Source organism: Zootoca vivipara, chromosome 8 (assembly GCF_965207765.1).
Source record: "Zootoca vivipara chromosome 8, rZooViv2.hap1.1, whole genome shotgun sequence".
NCBI classification, from domain to species: domain Eukaryota; kingdom Metazoa; phylum Chordata; class Lepidosauria; order Squamata; family Lacertidae; genus Zootoca; species Zootoca vivipara.
Genome location: NC_142591.1, coordinates 6848842 through 6865888, shown reverse-complemented (window position 1 = coordinate 6865888; position 17047 = coordinate 6848842). Strand labels below are relative to the sequence as shown.

General features: G+C 43.9%; 1 protein-coding gene across 5 annotated transcripts in view; it reads right to left on the bottom strand.

Annotated features, from left to right (window-relative positions):
• Positions 1 to 4799: 4799 nt before the first annotated feature.
• Positions 4800 to 17047, bottom strand: part of ENOX1 (ecto-NOX disulfide-thiol exchanger 1) — a 264024-nt gene continuing 251776 nt past the window's right edge. For all 5 annotated transcript variants that reach the window (XM_035103500.3, XM_088676096.1, XM_035103504.3 and 2 more), the window contains 3 exons: positions 10703 to 10805; positions 8558 to 8643; positions 4800 to 5699 (listed from right to left, as the gene is read on the bottom strand). In XM_035103500.3, the coding sequence (XP_034959391.1) occupies positions 5568 to 5699; positions 8558 to 8643; positions 10703 to 10805 (321 nt within the window). In that variant the 3' untranslated portion in view covers positions 4800 to 5567. The remainder of the gene's footprint in view (positions 5700 to 8557; positions 8644 to 10702; positions 10806 to 17047) is intronic.

Below are 17047 nucleotides of genomic sequence, written 5' to 3'. Positions count from 1 at the left end.
CCAACTCACAAGATCTCTGTGTTCTCTGCCCTCCTTGCCAGTCTTTACTCCTTGCCAGTCCTACGGACACTGCTATGTAAATACTGCTTGCAAAGGAACAACGTGAAAAAACACCCACTTGAGTTCAAATGAGTTTCTCATGACTTTTCAATTGAACCAGCCTTCACCCCTTAAGCCAGATCAATATTAGATGCATTTCTTTGTACTTTATGATACACAAAAAATTAAAAACACAGCAGCTGCCTTTAAATGGAGGGATTTACTGCCGCCAGGTTGTTTTTCTCTAATTGATCGCTCACGGGATTCTTGTTCTCCTAATTGGGTCTGGAGGCCATTGTGCCTCAGGATTGCCACAGCTTTGCCAGCGATAGTCACTGCGGTTTGGGTTTTGCAGGCAATGGAAGACGAGGAAGTTGCTGCTCAGGTGGAGCAAGCAAGGGCCTGCGAAAGAAGGAAGCGTTTCAGAATGACTATGGGCATTTTTCAGGGGTGGTCTGAAGAGCTGTTTTTGGGACCCAACGTGGGGAAATTGAAGTTCTGCTGTGGGGATCCTCTCTCAGCAGCATAAAACGTTCTGTTGAAAAACTGGAGTCATGTTGAAGAAACTCTCCACACGCTCAATAAAGTTATTAAGACTTGAGGCTAGAATTGCCACGCATATTCACGTAAAGAAATTTTTGGAGGGATGCAAAGAAAGAAACTAACGAAAATTTCAATAAGATGGCGGAAAGTATTGTGACACCTAAATGATTAGCAGGTTTATTATAGCTTCCACTTCCAAGGACTGGAAACCAACTCCGTTGTTGCTTTGTTGTAACAAATTAATGGAGCAACACAATAAGCAAGCTGGTGTAACTTGAGGTGGAAGAGAGTTGCACCACATCCAAAATCCATGAGGTGATGCTTTCTCAATCGTCATGAGGGACCTAATTCTGCCAGATACAAAACAGCCGGGTGACCAACTTCCCTTGGTGCAGTAGTATGCAAAGTTTTTAATTATACAAACTCTTGCCTATTTAGAAACAAAACTTTTGGTCACTTCAGACAGTAGCTTGGTTACAAAATGTTTCACAACAGTGTGTCCGGGACTTCAACTAATGCAAAACCACAGAAATCTGCTCACTGTCAGTTATACAGTGGAACCTCAAGTTGCAGACGTAATCTGTCCTAGAGGCATGCCCGCAACTCAAAGCGTTCACATCCAGAAGCACCGCGCCTGTGCGCAGCGCGATCTAGCGCTTTTGCGGATGCGCAAGTGGCAAAAGTGCCGTGGGACGCAACTTGAAAAGACATAACCTGAAGTGGATGCAACATGAGGTATGACTGTACTCAATGTGATCATGTTGCCAAAATTTCACAAATAGATCAAGAGATTAGAAAGATTGCCTTGGGCTTGGCCTGAAATCTCATTGCTAGTGTCCTTGTCCATAAGTATCTTTCTATAACCATCCATACAAGGTCCATAGCGTGTATTCTGCTACAAACACTCACATGCTGCAGTGCTCAGCATATCTGTCTCCCCCCTCTCTCTCTCACCGCCCCCCCCCCCGCCGTCCCAATAAACAAAGCAAACCACAGAATTTGCTGACTTGAAACTGCCTCTTAAGATTTGGATATCTGACTTTCCTTGTTATGCAAATGTGTGAGCCCGGCAGGGTGAGATTGCACGAATGTAATAAGAGTGTTGTCATAACTGGGAAATGCAGTTCTCTGATGTCAACAATCTGTCTTAAGACCGAAGATGTGTTCTGTGGCTGCTGTCTGGCATCAGAGTGAGAGCCACATGCGCTGGGCTGAGCTCCCTCTGCCCCTTCACATATGGTAGGAGAAATCAGGATACAAATCTATATGCCAGTGAGCTGGTAGCCGCTCATCTCTCAGGAGTTAAATAACCGCCAGCAAGTTGCCTCTCATCTTTCTGGGCTAATTCATGTTGTGAATTTATATCCCTGTTTATGGGTTTCTCCTTGCAATTGCTGGCTTCTGGTTTTCTTTGTAAATTATATGGGTGGCCATTTGCATGTAAATGTGTTGTACATGGAACATTGTCATTATACATATTTTACTTATTTTACTATGTGGGTTGATATGATGATCCCCCCCTCCTTTGCAATTACAGAGTTTCAGTAAAACAAATTGCATAACAAACTAATTAAAGGCACCTGACACAGAGGAGAACAAGCAGCTGAAGGACTTACATGAGTCTTGCTAGACTGGGAGGCAATGGGTGTTGTTGTTGTTGTTGTTTAGTCGTTTAGTCGTGTCTGACTCTTCGTGACCCCATGGACCAGAGCATGCCTGGCACTCCTGTCTTCCACTGCCTCCTGCAGTTTGGTCAAACTCATGTTCGTAGCTTCGAGAACACTGTCCAACCATCTCGTCCTCTGTCGTCCCCTTCTCCTAGTGCCCTCAATCTTTCCCAACATCAGGGTCTTTTCCAAGGATTCTTCTCTTCTCATGAGATGGCCAAAGTATTGGAGCCTCAGCTTCACGATCTGTCCTTCCAGGGAGCACTCAGGGCTGATTTCCTTAAGAATGGATAGGTTTGATCTTCTTGCAGTCCATAGGACCCAAAGGATCCAGCCACAGAAAGGGGACACAGGAGCTCTCCACTGCAGAGTGATTACCTTATTTGATAAAGTCTTAGGATTTTAACTTGGGGTTTCCAACATGGTAACACCAGACATATTGTGCCTTCCGTTGTCGTTTTTAAGAGGGTGTGTGTGTGTGCGCGCTTACTTTCTTTTTTATTGGTTTTGTGTGTGTGTGTGTGTGTGTGCGTGTGTGTGTTTTGCTTGTTGCTTCATGTAGGGGGTTCTGAGCACCACTAGTTTCTCTCCCTTGAAATGGAGATTTTGGGGTGACCACGACAGTTAATAAAATAACCGTTACTTTTATAGTCCATTATAAATAAGCCGTTTTGTCTGTTATCCCCGTAGTTATTGGCTCAGCACTGAGAGGCAGGAACAGGGCAGGTGTGTTCTAGGAACTAGGCTAGCATCTCTTCCGAAATGCCTGACACAGGCACAGCACACCTTGAGCAGGTGGAGGAGACTTGCGCTGTTGTTGTGCTGAAAGTGGTTTGCCCAAGACCAGGTGGGCAATATGTGAGCCAGGGGTGAGCTGATTGTACCTCATCGTCTTGGCACATAGGCTACACCAGCTGCCCGTGTTGCTTTTTAGCCATGCCTTGGCATTCTTTTCCCTCCAGTTTCCTCCCCCCCCCTCATATTGAGAGCAAGCAATATGGAACGAGCCCACCCATGCTGTTTCCTCAGATGCAAAATAGATCAGGTTAAGTAGGCCTGGAGGGATACTGAGCGCTGATTTCACAATATTGTGGCTCACTAAATACTTGATGGGAAGGCACTGGGGAAGCGAGTTTCCTCTGGATTTTTGTACTGTAGACATCTCCCCTCACAGTAACGCCTCCCTTTCTCCTTCTTGGGTGGAAATAAATACATTTGGAAATGGGCGGTTCCCATGGTTCCATGGCAATGGGAGTCCAATAAAACAGATATTTTATTGTAGCTATAGCAGATGGTAGCATGAGGGTGGTGGGGACAAGAAGTGCTCCTTGTGTTCTTTTACTGCACGGCACATGTTCTGCACACAAATAAGACTTCAGCTTCCAAACTGCACATTGCCAAAAAAGGGAAAATGAAAGCACCGTCACTCTCTTGCTGATTCTCAGCTACCACCTGGCATCATTTCAGCAAATACGTCTTGTAGTGTAAAATATTTGGTTGCCTCTCGCCACTGAAACATAGTTCCCTCCCTTTGCTGATTAAAATAAGAAATAATGAGCTGAGTCCAGCCGTGGGGATGTCTCATGCAAGTGTTTCCAAATGTGTGAGGCCGAAATGCAGTAAATTTTCCATATGGACATTTTTCAAATCAGAAACTAATTTACTGTCATAATTGCACCGAGAAACCGATGTAACTGGCTATTGTAAGTTGTTCCCCATAATTTTAACATGGAAATTACCATAAATAAACATGTTTGCAGACCTTTTGTAACGATCCTTTTGTTATAATCCACTGAGGCAAGGGGGAAACAAGGTTCTACCTTTCAGTGAGACCTCTCTCTCTCTCTCTCTCTCTCTCTCTCTCTCTCTCTCTCTCTCTCTCTCTCTCTCTGCTGTTCCCTGAATGGAATAGTTCTAATACACTATGCTTTCAAAAAAGAAGAAAAAAAGAAGATGGCAATTCTTACTTTAAGACAACCAATATATTTCTTTAGCCTACTTTGAAAAGGATATAAACTACTATTGATGGTCTTCTATATATCCTCCATAATGTGGCAATATATATGCTTCATATTGTGTTTTTTTTAAGTTAAAAAGGAAATCTGGATGATGAAGTTTTAAGGCAACATACGGTAGGTATTTGGCTGATTAAACCATCTATGGCCTTTTAAACTGTGGGAATGGGTGGGTTATTGTCCTGTTATTTTGTTATGTATTTGTGTGTTTCTATGCTGTGAATTGCCCTGTAATCCCCAGATGAAGGGCATAATATAAATTAAATGAATGATGGGTGATAGATAAGATATAATTTGTTCATTTCAGCAAAAAATAAGTAAAGTGAAAGGCTGCTTTGGTAACCATTCTCAGTCCCCGGATCCAGTCTCACATTACTTTATTCTGTCCCTACTAGAACACAGACGTCTAACGCACTACATCAGAATGAATGGGATCTCTGGCTTCTGCTGCAGCAGAAAGGCAGCAATGGTATTATACTGAACTGGGATTTTTAATAAGTTGGAATCAAAAAAATAACAGCTTGTGAAAAAGCCATTATGGTAGAAGTCCTATTTATTGGGAAAAATTAATATATTTGCTATAAAATCTGTAACAGTAATGCAACTGGATACTTATTTTTGGATGCAATAACCCTGAATGTTACATACCAAATACAATACAATAACACTGACTTCCTCCGTTATTTACATGTTTATGAAAATCGATATGCAATCTATGTTAAATGAACTTAGAACGGAGAATAGTTACAATAGAAAAATAATATTTTGGATAAAGCATTCTCAAGGAATCCAATCACATTTTGTTTTTCCAGGCCTCTAGCAATAAGGCAAAAGTCCCTGGTACAGGAGATAACTTAATTTACAAAATACAATTAACTGTTGAGACACATTTTCAAGTTTGCTTTTGGTATACTTTCTCTTACTGTGAAATCACTTTTGTATTCTTACTAAACAGAAAGACTCTCAGGAATGGAACTTGAGGAAGATCTACTACATATTACATTTATATCGCTGGAGCTTAGTAACCGAAAATTCTTCTCATTTGCTCAGTGAGCTAATTTTGAGTTTTCATAGGAAACAGAACTGTCACATTTCAGAAGTTTTGTTCCCCCCTCCCCCTTTTCATTGGAACTGGCACACAACTACATTTTCACAAGAGGACATCACAAATGCAACTAAAACCAGGCTTGGAGTACTCTGGGAATGTGTATGCCAAACCTAAGGGTTGCCCTTTAATACTTCAGCTCGCCCCTGCCATGCCCCACCATTCTCCTCCCCGACACAGTTCCATTCCCGTCCACAGTCAAGTTGTTTTAATTCCTTCAAAGGCACAGAACTTCCATCTCTTCTCCAGTGTTGCTCCTACTCCAGAAAACTCTTGCTTAAACATGCGTGGAAGCCTCATCAAAAGCATTTCTATTTCATTTGCAGAGATCTAGGAAAAGGATGAAAACACAGCAAAAGACAGTCCATTTGTGATCTCAAATAATTGATGGATATGCTCAGATCCTGCCAGGGATGGGTTCTCGTGAGCATTTTTCTAGGGCAATTTATGCCATTAATTGATATGTCTCCCCCCACCCATACAATCTCTTGTATTTCTCTTAGAGATGTCAGCAGAACGCTCTTGAGGCAGGTCTGAATAAGAACTTCGGAGCTCATGAAAACCTGCCTCAGACAAGAGGCAAGGGTTGAAGCCCCCAAATTCTTCCGCAGCTCAGATGAAAACATTTGTAGTCCTTGGGAAGAAAACAAATTGCAAAGGCCACTGTGCCTTACCTTCCAAGTCCCGGACTGCAGAATCCGGGACTGGCAGCCGTGTGACACCGGAAGTTGCGTCGACGTAACTTCCGGTGTCGCTTTGCCCTTCTATAGGCACCAAAAATGGCCGCCGCCGGCTTCAAAAGTCGCTTCTACCCATGACCGGAAGTGCATCGACGCAACTTCCGGTGTCGCGCCGCCCATCTATGGGCACCAAAAATGGCCGCCGCCGACACCGGACGTTGTGTCTATGCACTTCCGGACATGCGTAGATGCAACTTTTGAAGCTGCCGGCAGCCATTTTTTGTGCCCATAGAAGGGCAAATCAGAAAGAAAAAAATGGCCGCCGGCAGGAGAAAATAACGGAGAAAAACAGGAGACGAAGTGATACGGGGGACCACCGGGAAAAGGTAAGTAAAAACGGGGGTTTCCCGGGGAAAACGGGGTACTTGGCAGCTATGCACTGTGCGTTTCAAGTGGTGGTGGTGGTGAGGAATGGACTTCCCCCCTCTCTTATCTCTACAAGTTGCTATTGGCTGCTCCCACCACTGACCAGGTGTGTTTGGGAGAACAGGCAAAATAGTTTAAGAGAGTAAGTACCTTTGGGCAGCTGAGAGTAGTAGAAGAACTGCATTCATGAGCATATTTAGTCAGATCAATGAACCGTATGCGCCCACCCAGACCATCATAATCTGCAATCATAATCTTAGGCCCTTCACCATGTACCTCCTCAAGGGTGGCAACTTGAGAACGGGACCGCCCTTTGTGTGGCTCTAATTAGATATATCACCGTCACAATTCATTGATTTCCAGGTACGCCTGAACCCAGAGAAGTTGGGGACCTTTGCCATAATGGCTCTGTTTGCGCCACTGACACTCTCTCATCTGCTCTCCTTCAATGCCCTCGGAAGAATTGGTGGCAGAGAGGTGGGCAGTTCTGCAAATCATCAAGCGCAGATATTGCTCTGGTGCATTTCACCTTAATTCTGAGTAAGGTTGGAAAGGGACCTTGTAGCCATGTTTTCTGCCCCTGACACATGGGAACCTTTTTCTGGCTGGCCTGGCCTGAAAGCTCAGAGATTCTCGCCAGGAGGACACTCTTCAAAAGCTTGCGTGACCATTGCCGCTTCTGCCAGGGCTTAATGGCTGCACCTCCACTTTTATTTTGTTGTGAAATGCACATATTTTGCACCCATCACAAGAGCAGCGAGCAGCGCAGGGAAAACACTTGGAATTCAACTGTGAATGAACTAGGGATGGATTTAAGATCCCTGTCTTGGTAACAGTGGGGAAAGCTATTCTTGTGTGGAAGCACGTACTGTATATAAATTAGGCTGGTGTCTGAAGGGAGTGGAGCAGCAGATACCCTGGTAACATTTTTGGTAGACAAATCTTACTTGACTTGAGTCTAACACAGACATCCCCAAACTGTGGCCCTCCAGATGTTTTGGCCTACAACTCCCATGATCCCTAGCCATAGCTGCCAAGTCTCCCGTATTCCCCGGGAAACCCCAGTTTGTCCAGCTGTTCCCAGCTGAAAAAACGGATTTTTTTGTTTCCCCCCCGGCTTATTCTGGCGCGGCGGCCATTTTGGAACTGGGCGGAGAATGCTCAGAAGCGACTTTTGATGCAGCTCTGCCCAGTTCCAAAATGGTTGCAGTGTGACTTCTGGCGCGGCGGCCATTTTGGAACTGGGCAAAGCAGCATCAAAAGTCGCTTCTGAGCATGCTCCGCCCAGTTCCAAAATGGCGACAGCGCTACTTCCGGCCTGCTACTTCCGGTCTGATCCCTTATTTCTCTGACAGGAACTTGGCAGGTATGTCCCTAGCTAACAGGACCAGTGGTCAGGGATGATGGGAATTGTAGTCCAAAACATCTGGAGGGCCGAAGTTTGGGGATGCCTGGTCTAACAGGACTAGCCAACATGGTGCCACCCAATTGCTTTGGACCACAACTCCCACAACCCCTCAGCATTGCCCATACTGGCTGGCACCATGTTGGCTGCTCCTGTTAAAATGGATAGCGGCAAAATGGCCAGATTGGGAGAGGCAGCTGCCGGGGGGGGGGTTCTCCCTTCCCTTCAGCAGGTAGTGTGGCTCATCTCTCCAGGGCAGGCATAGGCAACCTTGGCTCTCCAGATGTTTTGGAACTACAACTCCCATGATCCCGGACCACTGGCCCTGTTAGCTAGGGATCATGGGAGTTGTAGTTCCAAAACATCTGGAGAGCCAAGGTTGCCTATGCCTGCTCTAGGGGCAAGTTCACTGAGCAGCTGTGACAAATGTTTGGCTGGACTGTGTAGACAGATTGAATCATCTTAATGGTGCTCCTAGCTATGTATGTAAGGGTGCCCATTAATCAATTTGCTTTTACAGCAAAAACAGTAGAGAATGGGACTCAATACATCTTTTGGACAGTTCTTTGATCAAGAATGGCTAGGGTTTCTGCCTCTGTCCTGCATCTGCTCCACACAGTTACATCCAATCTTATATTTCTATAACCCCACAACTGATAATAGTGAATTCAATTTACCCTGGAATCCAACTGCTGCATATAAGACCAGAGATATTCTATATTAGCTCCGAAAGGATGGACGTGAAGGAAGGTAGAGATGATACCTGTATTAAAACAAACACAAAACTTGAACATTTCCTTAGGCAAAACAAAATAAGGTTTTCCTATGACCATGCCTGCTTCTTACTAAAATTATGTCACTTATATTTGCTAAACAATTAGGACGACCACGCTTAAAAGCAACCACTCACTTTTCAACGATGACTGCAGTTCCCCACCAGCTGACCAAGATGAAGGGGAAGATTTCACAGCAAACACTTTCTGGGAGCATTTGTTTCAGCTCTCAGTTTAATGCTTAATTTGCCAATAAAAAAAAATTGTAGGCATGGAAATGAGAATATTTTCTGCTTCAGTTGTTCTTGTCATGAAAATGTTGAATACCAAATTCATCCAAAATTGCACTGTCTGAATTGCTCTAATAATTTCAGCATGGATTGTGTTTAATCCAGATTAGTGAGCAAACAGAAACATTTTTTTCAGGCGGGTTTCTATTTTTCCATTTTAAAACTACCCATTTTGTCTGTCTTATCTGTATTACTTATTTCTTAGTAAAGAAAAAAGAAAAAGAAAAAAGAATCACATCTTACCAGAAGAAGCTGGTAGTGTGTGCCTTCGTCTAGAGCAGGCATGCCCAACCGGCGGCCCTCCAGATGTTTTGGCCTACAACTCCCATGATCCCTAGCTAACAGGACCAGTGGTCAGGGATGATGGGAATTGCTCCCACCCTGTGGAATGCCCTCCCACTAGAGGTCAAAGAGAACAACAACTACCAAACCTTTAGAAGGCATCTCAAGGCAGCCCTGTTTAGGGAAGCTTTTAATGTTTGATGGATCTCTGTATTTTAATGTTTGATGGATTTCTGTGTTTTAGAATTTCTGTTTTGTTGGAAGCCGCCCAGAGTGGCTGGGGGAACCCGGCCAGATGGGCGGGGTATAAATAATAAATTATTATTATTATTATTATTATTATTATTATTATTATTATTGTAGTCCAAAACATCTGGAGGGCCGAAGTTTGGGCATGCCTGGTCTAGAGTTCCTCTGCCTGCCTTTCTCTTTCTCCACATCAAATGATACAAGCTCAGTCCACATAAAAACTAGTTGCATCTTTTTGGTGCCACCAGATTATTGTCACGATGTTGCCTCAGACTGAAATGGCTACCCTTCCTGAATTATCTGACATTTGGTTCTGTGGCCAAAATGCTGGGATCTCTCGGACGCAAACTGGTTTTCTTCTGGATTTCTTGGGAATGCATGTGCTCCTATTCTGTCTGGCTCCAAACTGCTGAGGACATACAAAGGGATGTTGCACAGACAAGTTGCCGAGGAGGAGAGGGGACCTCAACTATTGAGCACTGGTAACGGAGATAGTAGAAGAAAATTTAGGTATGCGCAAGCATTTTGTGGTTCTTAACCCACTTTTTAAAAAAAATCTAAAAGAGCCAGGGACAGGCTGCGTTTGAGAAGCCGAAGGGTATATGCAGAAAGAAAGGAAAGAAGGAAGGAAGCAAAATTATTCTGCTGTCATTTTTCATTTGCCCAGTCTCCACTGAAATCTGAACTGCTGCTGCTTAGGGTATAGTTATCCTTTTTTTAAAAAAAAAAGCAATGGGTGAATCAAACTATTAGGACACGCCTGCAACCTCTGCACTGATTGTGTCATTTCTACTGATCTAATTCTTTTACACTTATGCTTAATGTTGCAGCGATGCTTTCATTTCCAGTGTTATTCACTGTCACCAAATGTACAGTGGTACCTCTACTTACGAATTTAATGCGTTCCGAAAGCACATTCGTAAGTTGAGAAAATGTGTAAGTCGAATCCCATAGGAATGCATTGGGAGAAAAAAAATCGTGAGTCGAAGCAACCCTATCTAAAAATTCGTAAGTAGAAAAAATCTAAACCGCATCCAAGATGGCGGACGGAGCTCCATTCGTAAGTAGAAACATTCGTAAGTAGAGGTACCACTGTATCTGGTCACAATTACATTCTTTGTTTCTCACAGAGTAAGACATGGTTTCAAGGCCACTAATTCCTGCACAGCCACCCCTTGTTTGCTGTAGGTGATGTTATGATTCAGAAACGGAGTCCAGGTCACCTTACCTATCAACAGGGCCTCTTTTTCTGATTTTACTGGCTGGCTTCGCTTCTCAGGATTTTTTTCTCTGTCTTGGCCGACCACTGGTACCGTCAACACATTGATTTCCTATAAAGTTTACAAACAAAACTAAATAAAAGAGGTGCTTATGTAGAATTTATCCATTTCAATAAGTATTGCTGGCATTTTTCATCTCTATAAAAAAAAAGATCATTACTTTAATTTACAGCTACAGGAAAGATAATTATAAGTTATTGATCTTTTTCCGGAAGCTCTCTGTTCCCAATTGCAAACTAGGTCAGCAGTGTCTCTTCCTTTTCTTTCTTGGAGGTGAGGAAGGAAAAGGTCCAGATTGTGTCATCGTCTCTTTAGGATTTGCTACCTTCCTCAGCAAATTTAGCTAAGACTTGAAGACCCTACGCCAAAGGATAAATGGACATAGATCTGACATCAGGAATTAGAAGACAGAGAAACCAGTAGGAGAACACTTCAATCTCCCAGGACATTCTTTACAAGATCTCAAAGTAGCTGTCTTACTACAAAAGAATTTCAGAAATAGACTGGAAAGAGAAGTTGCTGAATTGCAACTTATCACCAAGCTTAAAACCATGGAGAGACCTGGTTTGAACAGAGACGTTGGATTCTTATCTCATTATACATGATAAAGCGATCTTCAGTCACCTCACCCCTTGCTTTTTCATGCAAGACCATTTGCAGTCGTTTACAGTCAGTCAATCAGTCAGTCAGTCAATCACCCATACCCCTCCCCACCCTTTCTCTACATATAGAATAGAAGTCTGGGGACTTCTATTTCAGTGTATCTGAAGAAGTGTGCATGCACACAAAAGCTCATACCAAAATTAAAAACTTAGTTGGTCTTTAAGGTGCTGCTGGAAGGAATTTTTTTATTTTGTTTCTTCTACATGTGCTGTTTGCGCCAGTCTGGGGAGTTGGTTACTGGCTCAGACATGTCAGCAGAGCAACATTGCAGGGGCTTGAGATCCCCTTCAGGAGGCCTGAGAGTCCCCTTCTGTTTGGCTTTCCTTGCTGCAGAATGCAACGGGTGAGAGACTACTTCAAACGATGTGAAAAGCAGCTAGCTGGAACCAATATTTCCATATGCACCTGGCCAGCCATTCGTAGAAATAGCTTCAAAACTGTCAGGCAGAGCCTTGAACTTAAGTTATTCTTGCTCTGTTAGGAATAATACGCAGCAGAGGCAAGCAAAGAACCCCATTCCTGCTGCTCTGCTGCTCATGGACGCAGCATTACCATACTGTGAGCCCAATCCACTGGGAAGTTCTTTTGCACACCATTAAAATAAATAAGAGTTGTGCAAGGGAACCTATCTGTCACCTATCTTTGCTCCCTTTGCCACAGAGATAATATGGGCTGCCCCCCCCCAAAAAAACACTGAAGCACCTGTATTTGTAGAGATGGTCATAGCTTCAGAATTTCATGACAAACTGAATAAACTACTTTAGAGCACCTCTGTTTGAAAAGCGTTCAGTTAAGAAAAGGCATTTACCAAAAGCTTTTTTGTAACAGCATACAGTATATGTAATGACAGAATCAACGGGTTAAGAAGAAATCAATGCTGATGTCTAGGATAGTCTATACTACTTTACATATATAAAAAAAAACAGTTTCGAAACTTGTTTAGCTTGCAAGGCTCCTGTTTACAGCATCCTGGGAACTGGAGTACTATAAAAGGGCTGGAAATCTCTAATTTCTAGACATCTCTATAAATCTCTAATTTATAGACTGCATTGTAAAAAATATTGCCTGAACACAGGATATCCCAATGTAGTCAGAAATAATCAAAGAGAAGGCAGTCCATTAAGATGGGTGGGAGTTTCTTAAAAGTGAAATATTGAAGGCCCAAATGCACACAAGAAAGAAAAGTGGTCTCAAATTTCAGTGGCACCCTGTGCAAGGCCAAAGTTCAGTGCCCCCCCCCCACCTCTTGCCTTCCGTTCTGTTCAATTCAATTCTGTGCCCGCCCCTTCCCCCCAGCTTGGACTGCAAAGAACATGGCAGTAGTTAGGCATTTCACCGGTCACTACATGGGTGGTGGGCAGTGTTGGGCTTGATGGGTCACAACTTGAGCAGACTAGATTAAAACCTTCAACACAGCCAGCTCATTTCCAGATTGACTTGATTTATTGTGGGACCCCTATGAGAACAAACCATGATCATTGCCAGAGCCTCCACATTTTTACCTAGCATGTTTTAGAAATTACTCTCAAACTAGCTAACGTTTCAGTTTTGCCTTATCAAAGTTCCACCTTGCCAGAACCTGTGGTGTGAAAATGAAGGTAGAAATACAGAGATTCAAAGATTCCTCTTTTCTTTACAAAATAAAAATAAAATAGAAAAATTCCTTCCAGTAGTACCTTAGAGCATAGCTGCCAAGTACCCCGTTTTCCGCGGGAAACCCCCGTTTTTACTTACCTTTTCCCGGTGGTCCCCTGTATCACTTGGTCTCCTGTTTTTCTCCGTTATTTTCTCCTGCCGGCGGCCATTTTTTTCTGATTTGCCCTTCTATGGGCACAAAAAATGGCCGCCGCCGCCTTCAAAAGTCGCATCTATGCATGACCGGAAGTGCGTAGACGTGACTTCCGGTGTCGGCAGTGGCCATTTTTTGTGCCCATAGATGGGCGGGGCGACACCGGAAGTTGCGTCGGCGCACTTCCGGTCATGCGTAGAAGCTACTTTTGAAGCCGGCGGCGGCCATTTTTGGTGCCCGTAGAAGGGCAAAGCGACACCGGAAGTTACGTTGACGCAACTTCCGGTGTCACATGGCTGCCGGTCCCGGATTCTGCAGTCCGGGACTTGGAAGGTAAGCCTTAGAGACCAACTAAGTTTGTCATTGGTGTGAGCTTTTGTATGCATGCACACTTCTTCAGATACCACTTCTTTTCTTTACCACAGTACTCCTCAATCCTTTTCAAACTCAAGACCCCCTTTTAACCCAAACGTGCATCTAGGGGACTCCTTTCTCAATATTTCCCCATGTATTTGCATGGTGGTAGTGCTCCTGTCGTGACCCTCCTTGCTTGGATCAGGCCGTGACGCACTATGGCCTCCCGACCTGCCAGATGAAGACCGTGCTGGACCACTTTGTACATAAAAGGTTTTTTTTTATTTTTATCTGTTCGTTGTCTCTCATCATGGGGAACCAGAACCACCACAACACTCTAATCTAAAACTACAGATGTCAAAATTGATCATGAAACAAAACAAATAGAGCATGAAATAGTCTAGATGAAGGATTTTTTATATCAAATGAAAAACCGTCACCAAAGGCAAGAAGAGAAAAAGGCAGAACTTCCTGTACCCACAGCCCTTTGCTATGTACTGAAAGCCTCTCAGTCAAGGTGGCTTCTCGTACTGTCTGACTACAATGCCCAAATGGCCATGTTGGTTGTGACCGAGGAAGACCGGGATCCAACAATATCTGGGGAGCCCTGCCTTGGCTACTCCTGCTCTGAGATGTTGCTCTGCTGGCTGTCAGCACCAAACAAGGGAAGGACATACAAGCCATTTCCCTTTCCACTTTGCCTTGACTTGGGGGTAGGGTAATGGAGCAAATCGGTCCAGCAGAAACGAAAGGGCAAGAGCATCTCCCCTGACAACTATGTGCTTCTCTAAAGAAGGCTGTCTAATTTGCCTGCAATCTCAAAAACAGGAAAAGGAACAAGGATGATTGCCCTGCAAAGATGCTTACCAAGGCCAGCTCCAAGCTAGGAGGAGCTTCACAGGTCCGGAGGAGGATTATTTTCAACACAGCAATGCTAAGAGATCAGCATTTCTTGCAGTGGATCTTTGCCGTGCATGTGATGACAGTTTGCCTGTCAGCCCTGTCTGGAATGCACTTCTTTATGCTGGTTTAAGTAACAACCCTCTCATAGATATTTTAAAATATGGGACAGGCATCTCTGCATTTCTTTGGCAACACCGCGCGGATCTTGTGCTGAATATGAGGGTATTTGCTAAATCCAACTTGTCAACTGTATCAAATAGGTACTAATCCCATTAAATGCATCAGAGACCACTAATAACCAAGCAGGAGCCACCAAATCCTTCTCTCTCAGGGCATTTTGATCTGCTCAGATTTAGAGACTAGCCTCAAGGGGAAAAGAACTGTAAACTTTCCTTAGTAATAAATGTAGTTTTGAAAGCTTTCCCCCTCAAAAGTCACTGTTGCGTATTAACTAACCACCATTTTAGAAGAAGTATTAATCTTGAGGAACCATGAGACTGAAAAACCAGTAGGAGAACACTTCACTCTCCCAGGACATTCTATACAAGATCTCAAAGCAGCTGTTTTATTACAGAGAAATTTCAGGAACAGACTGGAAAGAGAAGTTGCTGAATTGGAAATCAATTACCAAGCTTAAAACCATGGAAGCACCTGGGATGAATAGAGACATCGGATTCTTATCTCATTATGCATGATCAAGCTTTCTTTAGCACCTCAGCCCAGGACTAATTGCAGTCATCAGCAGTCGTTAACAGCCATCCACAGGTTTACCACTCCCATCAGCCCATCACCCATTCCCACCCACCCCCACCACCCTCTGTATATATATAGGGTCTGACACTTCTGTTTCTAGTGTATCTGAAGAAGTGTGCATGCACACGAAAGCTCATACCAAAATATAAACTTAGTTGGTCTTTAAGGTGCTACTGAAGGAATTTTTTTATTAATATTGAAATGCTCTTTACAGGGTTCTCATCCATCAACGATGCTCATTACTGCAGCAAATGAAAGCTTCAGCATTATTTATTATTAATATTATTATTGGAACCCATGTCCCCTATTTCTCAGTTATAGTTCTCTGGAACCACTTACAAATCTGCAACAAAGCAATTTCTCTTTAGAGTGCAAAGACAGAAAATGCTGTGGAGCTAAGCAGGAGAGAGAGTGCCCCGGACCCACAGCCCTTTAATCCCCAGCTCCTAGCTGACGTTCTCTGAAGGAAGACCTGAAGGAGAATCTTCACCCCCATTGCTCAGTCCGGACACCGAGGTCCAGCGCCAAGGGCCTTCTGGCGGTTCCCTCCCTACGAGAAGTGAGGCTACAGCGAACCAGGCAGAGGGCCTTCTTGGTAGTGGCACCCACCCTGTGGAACACCCTCCTTTCAGCTGTAAAGGAAATAAACAAGTGGCTTTTACAAGACATCTGAAGGCAACCCTGTTTAGGGAAGTTTTTCATGTTTGATTCTATTTTTAATATTCTGTTGGGAGCTGCCCAGAGTGGCTGGGGAAACCCAGCCAGATGGGTGGGATGTAAATAAATCATCATCATCATCATCATCATCATCATCATCATCATCATCATCATCATCATCCCTACAATCCGAGGATGAAGGGTTTGAGGTGGCCAGATTTTCTGTCTCCCTCAGGGACTGTGGGTGCTACTGCAGAGCTATCATGTTGATCTGTGACTTGCTGACAAGCACAGACAGAGTCTCCTGGAAAACACTGCCACTGTCTCTTCACTCTTGCTTTCCTCAGTCCTTGCCACATGGGGAGCAGCTGAAGAAGGAAACAGGAAGCAGGAAGTCTTCTGCACAGAAAATCATGTAAGGATGGCAAGCAACTCAGCTCAGGGTTTTGTAGAGGAGGCGGAGCTAGTCCCAGGGGGGTGGGGCTGTCACGCCCCCTCAGGGATGACAGCCGGGGTGGACCGCACCCACCGTTTCCCCCTTCCTCCTCCAGTGGTCTTTAGCACACCAATTTGAAGGGTAGGACTGCATGTTGCATCTATATGTGACATGTTGCATCTATATGTAACAAAATCAATCATTTTCCTGGGAAAGGTAGATTTGGGAAGAGGGATTTGGAATGGAGTAGCAGCCATCAAAGGGGAAGACATCCCAGCACTTCTCTGCTCCAATTGGCTTCCACAAGCCATTTTCTGCTCTGCCATTTGTTATTTTAGATTTGTCAGTGTTGTTGCCTGTATTATATTACAGTGGAACCTCGGTTTATGAACACCTCGGTTTATGAATTTTCGGTTTATGAACGCCGCGGACCCATCTGGAACGGATTAATTCACTTTCCATTACTTTTAATGGGAAAGTTCGCTTCAGTTTATGAAGGCTTCAGTTTATGAACAGACTTCCGGAACCAATTACACCCATGTTTCAGTTTATGAACGCTTCAGTTTAAGTACTTCGCGGACCCGTCTGGAACGGATTAATCCACTTTCCATTACTTTCAATGGAAAAGTTCGCTTCAGTTTATGAACGGTTACTCCGCGGACCGTCTGGAACGGATTAATCCTCTTTCCATTACTTTCAATGGGAAAGTTCGCTTCAGTTTATGAACGCTTCAGTTTA